Source organism: Octopus bimaculoides, chromosome 19 (assembly GCF_046866305.1).
Source record: "Octopus bimaculoides isolate indiv1 chromosome 19, ASM4686630v1, whole genome shotgun sequence".
Classification (NCBI taxonomy): domain Eukaryota; kingdom Metazoa; phylum Mollusca; class Cephalopoda; order Octopoda; family Octopodidae; genus Octopus; species Octopus bimaculoides.
The window spans coordinates 47910258-47921636 of NC_142946.1; the positions used below are offsets into that span (position 1 = coordinate 47910258).

Sequence of the window (11379 nt, forward strand, 5' to 3'; positions counted from 1 at the left end):
CACGGTCGAACACAAAATAATATATCAAAGATGATATACAAATAATTATGTTATACTACGATAACATAAATAGCCAGTAATGAGACGATAGAAAAGACAACCGTATGAAATGAATAACAAGAGATATTTAGTGTGGCATAAAAGATGTATGTGTATGTGAGAGTGTGAATGCGACATATAAGAACATAATAAAAAACAGGCCGTCTATATGTATGTGAGATATCACAGCAGATAGAAAGTCAGTACACGTGAGAGTTTTATACCAAGTTCTTGAGTACACAATTGGAAAGTCGTGTTGACTATGGTTGGAGATGTTGGTGGTCATCGTTGCTTGGTAGTTCAGTCTCCATGGCCGCATTTGTTCTTTAGTCGGGGTTCACCAGTTATAGGTTGGTAGTCCAGAATCCATGCTGCGTTTGTTTCTTAGTCGGGGTCACCACTTTATAGGAAAGTGGGTTATTGTAGCTCAGCGGGCTGCGTGTTCGAATCACGTCGGAGGGTCACCGCTTTATAGGAAAGTGGGTTATACATCATTAGATGTATACCTGGCTTTCCTATATAAAATTAGAAATTAAACGGAACGCTGAACTCCAGACTATCAACTTAAACAACATTTATTCAGGTGGTAAATATATACATCTTTAGCTCTTGTTTGTTGTTACAGCTTCTGTGTGTGTGAGCATGGTTGTTGGGACGTTGGTATGTAGATGTAAGCGAGCTGTCGAGCGTAAGTCCGAAAGATGGAGAGAGACAGCTAAACACGTCCATGCTCAATCGCTGGCCAGCAAGAAAGAGGCAGAATGAAGCGGGAAAGCTTGGTATGTTGAATTCCACGCATGCGTGAGACTACGCATGCGTACGGCGTTACTACATATATATTTAGCGGTGGTGTTAAAGAAACTAGTCTTGTCGCTGTCGTCACAGAGATTTTAGATTTGATATATTTCCTCGGAAAAAAAATGAAAAAGAATTAACTGTGAGTGTTGTGTAAAAACCAGACATTGTCACTTAAACCAAGAGAGGGCTTATCTGTGCCTTAAGAAGTATAACAGCAGATTCCAATTGCTGTCGAAACAGCCATTGGAAGAATACCTGAGAGGAATATTGGGAGATATTTTCTCGATTGAAAGTGGGCAAGGCTTATGTTACAGTCTCGAGAGATATTCTCTCAACTGTGAGAGGTTAAGGCAGTCTGCTGCATTTTCAACACTGAAGACTCAACTAAAACACAGGATAAAAGAGTAATTTATACTTCTATTCATACACTTGATCCCCAATATTTAGGCCAGAGAAATACAGAAGTGACACTCAAGGGTATTTACATCTCTGTAAATATGTGACTGGTCGTCAGCTTTGTGTCACAATATGGGCAGGTGTTAAGTGCAGGGGTGACAACATGTGGTTAAGAGGAATTGAGATGGATTTGAAGGTTCCCTGCTCAGTTGAGGGTGCTATGACAAAGGACACGAAACTGATGGAGCAGGGCTAAGGCCTAGTTATTATACAAATGGTAGTAAAAACCAGGAGGGCCATTTGCTCAGAACTCGAAAAGCTAAGACAGCAACAAGATGAGTAGGTACCAATTTCTAGAACACTATCACTACCCAGAAATAGTGAATGAAATCACCCTGTAATCAATCCTGGAAACACGTGAGCAGGGAGCCGTCCATCAACCGTAGCCACCAGCTGCAGGTGCGGTATTCCATCGATGACCAAGAGGAGATAAATGAGGATCACGAAAAATAAACCCTGGCTGAAAATATAAGAAGACTTCAAAAGGGAAGAGTGAACCCCTACAAACGGCGACGTAAAGGGCTAAGAGGCTCCACTCTTCGGGGAAAGTATCCATGAAGTAATATTTAAGGTAACAAGAAAGCCAAGATATAGTAGATTTTGCGAACTTTTAGGTGAAATATTCAGACATGAGGGCGAGAGAGTGTTCGTAAAAGATTTATGATGGCATGAATGAAAGACAACCTTAACACGTTTAAACACTCCTAACCTGATCCATCCCCTTGAAAATGCTAATAGCATTGGGTGTGCCAGATCTCAATTCCAGGAATGGCAGGAGAGCAAAGTTATCGGGTGCTGCTGTCCAATTTAGTCACCCTAAAAATTGTTTTTTTTTTTAAAAATTCAATGTATATATCGTTTTGATTACTGGCTGTTTTTCTTTATTATTTAATGTGTATTTCATGTTTTTCTTTTAAATATTTATCTGTCTATAATTTCTCTCTCCTCACGTTTTAATACGACTAGATGACAAACCCCATAAGTATTTTACCACCATCCTCGTCTTAATGTCTGTTGTACTGTATCTTTTGAATACTTGTAGCTAATAAAGAAGTCATCATTATCATCATCATTAACTGACGAATAAGGAGACCCATTGATTTTTAGCTGGAACTCCTTGTAAGTTTTTTGCCAAAATTTCCCTCTTTTCCTACTTTTTTTGTGTATCTGTTCGTTTTGAATTTTTTCACAAGTAAGCTAAATTTTTCTTCGGAGAAATGAAGACTGAATTCATATATCAAGTATGAAAATCACCCTTTATTTATGAAACAACTAGCGGCATATCGTGTAGGTTAAAAAAAAACAAAAAAACTTGCTAAATGCTTGGTCAGTGTCTCATCATTTCTTTGATAAAAATGAAAGTGGTGGATACGTTGAACAAATAAGTGAAAAATCATTCAAAATATTTCATTAGCAGATTCCTGTGCAAATTAAGAACCGGGTCCTTTAATTATTATTGCCAATTCGTCCCAAAACTACCCACAGACTTCAGAACATCTAATTGACAGCCACCACCAAAATATGAAGAAAATAATGTATTTACATTGAACACTTACCGATCGTTTGTTGGAAATTTCGTTATGACAATACGAAGGTTCTTCAGAAGGGATCACCTTGTTATAATTTTCTGATAATTCTCTGTTGTTGTTGTTGTTGTTATCAAACGCCGTTATTGATGAATCGCAGACGCCTAGTAACCGATAACAATATTCAAATAATGAATGAAAATGTAATTTCATAAAATAAACAAAATAAAAAAAAAAAATGAAAAGAACTGTAAATATCATATTATTCCATCTCAAAATGCTTAGACATTTCTTTTTAACATCTTGCTGAATTCTTATACTTTCTCCAAGTCATGAACTTTTATGCCACCAGTACACAAGAACCAACATCACCTGTATTAAAGGAGTTTTCGTATTCTCCGAGAATTCTAGTATTTCGTTTGATGTGAAGACATGATGTACCTGCTTCTCGAAGACCAATAATATCACCATTAAGTGTATTTACAGAATCAGTATTAATACCTGTGTTAAATGTATTTTCAACTGTTTTCATTCTGGTGCTCCTTACATCTAGTAATGTCAGTAACTGAAACCGCTCTTAACTTCAAGGTACGGTCATCCTTTTAAATTCATACGAGTTTTTTTTACTGTATATCTTACTTCCGATGCAACTTTCTCTTTTGTCACAACTGGTAAAACCGGTTCGATTTTCTCACTTACCACACGATATTAATAAGAAAAGGATAGATTCCCACTTTAAAATCTTTATTAACATATTTTAATCATATTCATCAACGAAACCTTCCCAAATTTTATTTCCTGCATTCCTGACACATCTTTCCCCCGTTATTTGAACATTCACACTTATACTTCCCGCAATTTCCACAAATCACCATATTCATATAGTTGTCGTCGTCGTCATCATCATCATCATATTATCATTATTGTTATCATTAAGGTTAGAGAAATACAAAAGGTGACATCTCTGAATCTGGCTGGTCGTCAGCTTTGTGTCACAGTAAGGGCAAGTGTTAAGTGCAGTGGTGACAAAATGTAGTTAAGAGGGATAGATAAATTAAGTACCAGTGAAACGCTGGGGTCGATGTAATCAACTCGTCCCTTCAACCCCAAATTCCAGGCTTTGTGCCTTTAATAAAAAGGATTATTATTATTATTAAGGTGACAAGGTAGCAGAGTCCTTAGCACGCCAGGTAAAATCCATTGCAGTATTTCATCTGTCTTTACATTCTGAGTTCAAATTCCACTTTGCCTTTCATCCTTTCAGGGTTGATAAAATAAGTACCAGTTGAGTACTGGGGTTGATGATGTAATCGACTGATTCCCTTCCCCAAAATTGCTGGCCTTGTGCCACACACTTAAACTCAATTCTCACAAAAAATTGGAGATTTTTGAGGGAATATCAACAAGATATGCTTGTAAAACTTGTTTCTCTTCTCAAATCTTCATATTCTTTGAGCATTTGCTTGGTCTTTTTATTGCAGTGTTTCTTTTGTTGAAAGCAGTTCTTCTCTTGGTGAGAATCTATATTTTCTCTTCATCTTTCTTCCTTTTCTGGATTTCACATTGTTTCCACAAATGAGTTCGTTTAATATTGATATTTCATCTCTCATTATTTCAATCTCTTTTTCTATTTTACTTCTCTAGTTTAGAATTCTTCTCAGATTTGTGTTTCTTTGCTTTTTCAGAGGCACACAACTGGTTTCAATCGCCTTAGCAGATGCATAAATAATTTCATTTAACACAGTGAGATCAGATTTTAGTTCTTAGATATCATAAATACTTGAGGGTTGGCAAGGGATAGTAGGAGGAAGAGAAGCAGCTTGGTGAACAGATAGCCATATGCCACCTGTCTGTAAATCCACCTGAGACTATTGTTGGGAAGCAAGCTGCTTCTTAAAAAACAGCCACACCTGCACCTATGTATATATATATTTACATTATTTATGGATTTATCGATTGTTGCTGTGCTGTAGAATATTTACACTGTATATTTAGATATCTCTCGAGTACTTAGCAATCATATATATATGCAGGGCCAGTTCAAGGTTCCGGCAACTTGGGCAATCACCCAGGGTACCATGTGCTAGGGAGGGCCAAGTAAGACGTGACAAAAAGAAGGAAATTTCCATGACTGTCAGCTTGTACATGCTGAAGTACTTCTTGCCTGGGGTGCCTAGAGCTGGCCCTGTATATATGTATGTATGTATATATGGTTATGTATATACATGTGTATGTGTGTATATCACCATCATCATCATTTTAACATCCTCTTTTTCATGAATTAGAGTTTATTGAGGTAATCTTTTCTACGGCCAGATGCAGGTCTTGTCATCAACCCTCACCTGTTTCCAAGCGTACTAATATTTTCAGATGGCCAGACATGTTCTTGCAGAATACTGAAAATGAATGACACTGCTTAGATGTCAGTGACACTTATTTACAACTAACTTGCTATGTTGAGAAAAGGAACCACCCCCACACACACACACACAGAGTTTATATAGAAGAGATTATAATTCAAGTTGTTACATTGTGGTATATTTGTGTATTTCGGTAATGAAATGTATATTTACTCTTTTACTTGTTTCAGTCATTTGACTGTGGCCATGCTGGAGTACCGCCTTTAGTCGAGCAAATCGACCCCAGGACTTATTCTTTGTAAGCCTAGTACTTATTCTATCAGGCTCTTTTGCCGAACCGCTATTATGTGGATGTTTTCTTTGAAACATGTTGAAATTCTTGGGGATTTATATTTGCAGAGTAATCATGTATTAAAATAAAGACTTGAATATGCAGTACCATTTTAATTCTGTGTTTAATGTGCTTTACCAAAATATGGTGAATATGTTTTATGAATGAATAATAATATGAATTTATAATAGATATAGATGGGAGAAATTGTTTCTTGGATTCTTAGTCAAGAATCAAAAGAAAATTTATGAGGTCATCTGTGACACTTATCTTGGTTCCTTTGTTTGAGTTAGAATTCTTCGGTCATTTGGAGGTTATCATAGAAAAGACAAGTTAGATTCTTTTGTTCCAGGACATACATTTAAGACATGGTCTGGGCCAATCTTTGACCAAAACATTTCTAAGTTATATAGGGCCGTGACTGCTGAGGACCTTTGGAAATATACTGTGCATGAGAAGACCCGGCAAGCCAAGTGAGACCTAAATCCAAGGCTTCTGCCAGGGGTGTAGCCAGCCCACTTATGCGTACCTTCCTTCATTGAACACTAAACTCCGCTTGCGAAGACCTGTTGAGGCAAGTGATATTGAAATCGAACTAAATTCGACGGCTGGCACCCATGCCAACGTCGTCTCCTTCATTGGACACGAAACTCGGCTTGCGAAGACCTGTTGGGGCAAGCGAAAGCGAAATCGTGATGGCACCTGTGCCCAGTGTTGCCTTCCTAGCATGTGTAAAGACATTCGAGTGAGATCGTTGCCAGTGCCACTGGACTGGCTCCTGTGCAGGTGGCACATAAAATACACCATTTTGAGCGTAGCCATTGCCAGTACCACCTGACTAACCTTCGTGCCAGTGATACGTAAAAGCACCCACTACACTCTCGGAGTGGTTGGCATTAGGAAGGGCATCCAGCTGTAGAAACTCTGCCAAATCAGATTGGAGCCTGGTGTAGCTATCCGGTTCACCAGTCCTCAGTCAAATTGTCCAACCCATGCTAGCATGGAAGGTGGACGTTAGATGATGATGATGATGATCCAATAGCTATAGAAAACAGACATTATAGGATGATGTTAATAATTTGCTTTTGTATACCTCCCTACATAAACTTTTCTTATCTCTATCTCTTTTACTCTCCTTCTATTTATCTCTCTTTTTCTTTATTTTCTCTTCTTTATCCGTTCTTTTTCTCTCTGAATCTCTTAATACTCTATGTAAATCCTATAGACGGCATATAAAGAAATTTTTCAAATATTTAATTGTATTATTTTGAATCTATGTTTGAAGATTTACAGGTGGAAGATATTATACCTGTCCATACATGTATGTATGTATGTCTCTATTAGGAATTTATTATATGTTGTGTTGAGAAACTGTACACCCATCCCAGTAAGAAGTGGTAGTAGTCAGCCATTAGAAATAGACCAGTGGCCAGTCAACAGGAGAAGGTCAAAAAGAGAATGTGTAGACTGTATTGATAGTCATGGCTGTGCTGATGCAGTAATTCTACTGTGATACTGAGTGGACATTATAACAATCCAACCTTTTGAGGATAATAACACTGTACGACTGGGGGTCGTACAGTGTCAGACGGAAACATTCTATCAATGACTTCGGAACATAACAATATCTGTCGAAGTGACAACTGTCATCAAAAGACAGATACAACAGAGGCAAAAGACCGCTTTACAACAGTGGCGATGAGGAAAAAACAAATGGATGCAGAGTGAAAAAAAAAAAACATTCTCACGGAGAGTTTTAATTAATTCACGTGGAAATGTAAATACCTCGACAAAAAAGAAATAATGATCTTACAAAAATCGTAAAAATATGTCAAAAATTGTGAGCTGGGATAGTCGAGTTGCAACAACAACAACTCAAGAAACAATGAAAATTCAATGCCTATTTTCAGGCCATCATATGCTATTGTACACCACTGATCACAATGTGCTTCCAATTCTGTCTTGTTTATGCCATTTGTTTCCATCTTGGCCCAAATTACTTCACTGAATTATCTTCCCATTATTGTGGAGGCTTTCCAAGTAACCTTTTTCCAATCTCTTAGATACCACATGGCACCTGTGCAGGTCCACCTGTTCTTTGTGAGCCTTGCAACGTGTGGCCCATCATAACTTGTGCTTCCAGAATTCTGCAATCACATCGCTTGCTCCACTTGAATTATCTCATTTCAGATATTTCCTAATATAATAATGAGCGTAGTGTTTTTATATATTTGTGTGCACACACACATACTCAAAAACTGCCTGCTCACTTTCTACTGACCATCATCTACAACCACTCCCAAATTATTCCTGCTACTAATTCCTTCCACAACGTTAAGCGACACACACACACTAACAGATAAACAGCCAAACCACACACACATACGCACATACACGTTCTGTTATTACACACACACACACGGACCCGCGAGCACGCACTCCTCCATTTTCCCTTTTTTGGACTTTCTTATGTTTCCGACGAAGAGCTCCACTCGAAACGTCAAATTCTCTTTCTTTCCTTTCCTGAGGCGTCCAGTAACACAATGTGTATCACGTCCTCTTGTTGTTGTTTTTTTGTCGTTTTTCTTTTTTGAACTTTATATATATATATATATATATCCAGAATCATGCCGGAGGAGGAGAGAAGATAGTAATTCAGTGAAGGAGAAGTAGTGAGAGTAATATCCCTGACTGAGAGGGAATGAGAGAAAGTAATAGCAATGAGAGAAAGGAAGGGGAGATAGATGAATAAGGAAAGAAAGGGTGAAAAAAAAATCAGCATTTCAACTCTATGTGAGTATATGTGTGTACATGTACAAGGGAAGCATGTGAATGTTTGTATGTGTGATTATTATGCACCTTATTTTGTATCTTATTTATATATAATATTACTACAATTAGCCGTCATTATTGACAGCACGGGGACAGCTAGTGCTTTCATAATGATATTTCTACCATAGATCTTTCCATGGCCCTTTTTATTTCAGCCAGTCAATGTTCTATCCTCTTCATAATAGCAGTCCATATCTCATTTGCATATCAGAGTGCAGGTAGGATGGTGCTACCGAAGAGTCTGTTGCGTATCATATTGTCTACCTTTACCTTGAGCACATTCTTTAGTGAGGAAAAATGCCATCCATCATGAAGCATAGCATTACTTATTCCAAACATAAAACAATGGGTCATGCACTTGTATTATTTAGGGTAAAAGAGGAAAGACCCCTTTTGGTCATGAATGTCCATGGGATTGCACCTAGAAAGTTCCCCTCCGAGGCACAAGTCCAAGCAAGTGTGTTTATGGAAGACCAGCAGTCGGTCATGCATACCAGCCTCCCCTCTCCATGCCACTGATGTTATCCAAGGGAAAAGCAAAGGGGCCGATACAGCTTGGCACCAGTGACATTGCAACTCATTTCTACAGATGAGTGAACTGGAGCAATGTGAAATAAAGTGCCTTGTTCAAGAATGCAACACACAGCCTGGTCCAGGAATCGAACTCACTACCTCATGATTATGGGTCCAATGCTCTAACCACTGAGCTATGTGGCTTCACAGTACTTATTTAGTAATCTTAAAATTAGCAAATAATTTGCATATAAGTCAAATAATGGTATCAAATATAAGTTTAGTATAGGAATTCTGAAAAGGGAAAATTTCTGGTTAAAAAATAAAGAGAAAGAGAAAATACAGAGATATAGAAGCTAGATTTTTATTAAAAGATCGATACTCAAAAGGAATATATTTTAAAGGAAGATTGTTTTTGTTTCAGTATTAACCAGTGGTATCACAGATTAACATGTGAATTTTATACGAGAAATATTGGTCATAGTTCAAGTTAGCTCTTAGCAGAAGTGCTAAAAGGCTTAACCAAAACAAATTTATTATTTGGAAACAATTACTCAAAAGAAATCAACAATGCCCTGGTACTGCATGAAGGATATCCGCAAAGATAACATTGTAGAATAACAGAAGAGTTGGTTCATTTTATATCTGTTTTACTGATGCTATCTTTAGCCAGATGAAACTAAATTTTAGGAGCATATGTTTATATAGCTTGGCACCTTTTCTTGAATCAGCCGCTCTGTTAAATGGAATTGGTATTTTCATGTGTTATTGAGAAACCATTTATCAAGATTTGATTAGCATTTGAGATACTGCTGAACAGTCGAGAGTTGAGCAAGAAGTTTATAACAACAGGAGATTGGTTCCAACGATTCAAGCAGAATTTTTTATCCTACATTGCATCACTTTGACAGCACCTGTGAAATCTGCACTGACAATAATCTCTCTCTCATCCGATATTTCTGAATCTGAGCTTGATGTTCCAGTATTAGTGTTGGATTTGATCATCAATTGTGGATTGGGTGCAAGAACAGCAACTGTTACAACTGCATTATGGACTGAAAATAAAAACCCAACCATTAACAGAACATTCATCAAACAATAATTGTTATATTTTGGGATGGTCGTCTTTTTCCCTTTTTTTTTTTTTGTCAAATAAACATATGCACTATATATTCATTCTTTATTTAAGATTTATTTTATAATTATTCTTGTTACAAGATGTGTGACGAAAGATTTCCAGACAGACGTAGGATATAAAATAAGAATAACAAGAACACTCAGAGAGCGCAAACCTCCGCCAAAGCAACACCAATGTCCTCTCAACTAGTAGCCGGAGATGATTTTTTAATATGAGAATATCTGAAATAAGTTCAATTGCTCTCACAAATGAGAATACTAAAAATGAACTTGACTGCTCTCGAAAATGAAGCAAAAAAAAAAACGGAATAATAATCCAGAATCCTTGTCTGGTACCTGATCAAAAGAAGCTGACTCAAAGAGTACTATGTTTTAAAACATAAGCACTGGGGTTAATTTATTTAACTAAACCCTTCAAGGTGGTGCCCTAGCACAGCTGCAGTCCAATGACTGAAATGGGTAAAAAGGATATATAAGAGGAGTCACTGGTCCATAGAAATATCTAAAAAGGGGCAAACACAGAATGAGTCATGCTCTCAATCAGGTTAAGATCATAGAATTGATGAAAACAGAGAAAGAAATTATGAGGAATGTATTACCTTTGATGGCTTCCCAATAATCATTGCGATCTCGACGAGCAGATGAGAATTTATAATAATCGTGATGTGTTTTCCATAAATAAATGAAGTGGTCTTCAGAACCACAAATAATATATTTTCCTTTTGTACTGGAGGGAGAGAGAGAGAGAAAACATATAGTGTGTGTATATACATATAGTTCAAATTTACAGAAAACTTGATAGTTGGAAACTGCAGAAGGCCACATCATGCATTATTCTTTGTTCATCTAGTTGAAATAACTTTTGCTTTTCATTCTTCTGCTGATTGTAAAATAAGTTATGAAGGTATCTGACTCTACCATAGAAGAGACCCCACCCCTTCAGTTCCAAATTAGACACAATCCAATGAATGAAACCAATACAAATACCGCTAAGCATTTCGCCCGGTGTGCTAACATTTCTGCCAGCTCACCGCCTTTCATCCTTTCAGGGTCGATAAATTAAGTACCAGTTGCATACTGAGGTCGATCTAATGGACTAGCCCCCTCCCCCAAAATTTTGGGCCTTGTGCCTAGAGTAGAAAAGAATATCACATTGCATATTATCACACTGCAACAAGATAACAAATACAATTAATTTTTTAATTTTGTTTTGGTTTTATCTTTTTCACTTTGAACTTGTGTAATTTACTCTACCGTCCCCTTTAAAAATTATACCTTCACCTTACTATTGTAGCTGTACCAATGATCCTATAATTTAGGATTATATTGTAGTCTTAGTCTTATTGTCACTTTACTTGTAGTTTAATTCTAATTCCTAATTATCAGC

The 11379-nt window shown here is 37.1% G+C and overlaps 2 protein-coding genes and 1 long non-coding RNA gene across 5 annotated transcripts in view; 1 reads left to right on the forward strand and 2 right to left on the reverse strand.

Annotated features, from left to right (window-relative positions):
* Positions 1–4561, reverse strand: part of LOC128250110 (beta1,4-N-acetylgalactosaminyltransferase B-like) — a 63915-nt gene extending 59354 nt beyond the window's left edge. Inside the window, exons 1-2 of the mRNA XM_089337571.1 lie at positions 3321–4561; positions 2850–2983 (exon numbers count right to left, since the gene is read on the reverse strand). The gene's annotated coding sequence lies outside the window, so the exon portion shown is untranslated. The remainder of the gene's footprint in view (positions 1–2849; positions 2984–3320) is intronic.
* Positions 3286–5617, forward strand: LOC128250112 (uncharacterized). Its single transcript, XR_008266234.2, has 2 exons — positions 3286–3407; positions 5410–5617. It is a non-coding gene; the product is annotated as an uncharacterized LOC128250112 (long non-coding RNA).
* Positions 5618–9203: 3586 nt separating this feature from the next.
* LOC106868358 (WD repeat-containing protein 44) overlaps positions 9204–11379 on the reverse strand; it is a 59950-nt gene continuing 57774 nt past the window's right edge. For all 3 annotated transcript variants that reach the window (XR_016237435.1, XR_016237436.1, XM_014913573.3), the window contains 2 exons: positions 10592–10719; positions 9204–9910 (listed from right to left, as the gene is read on the reverse strand). Coding sequence is in view for 1 of the 3 variants with exons in the window: in XM_014913573.3 (XP_014769059.1) it covers positions 9726–9910; positions 10592–10719 (313 nt within the window). In the remaining 2 variants the exon portion in view is untranslated. The remainder of the gene's footprint in view (positions 9911–10591; positions 10720–11379) is intronic.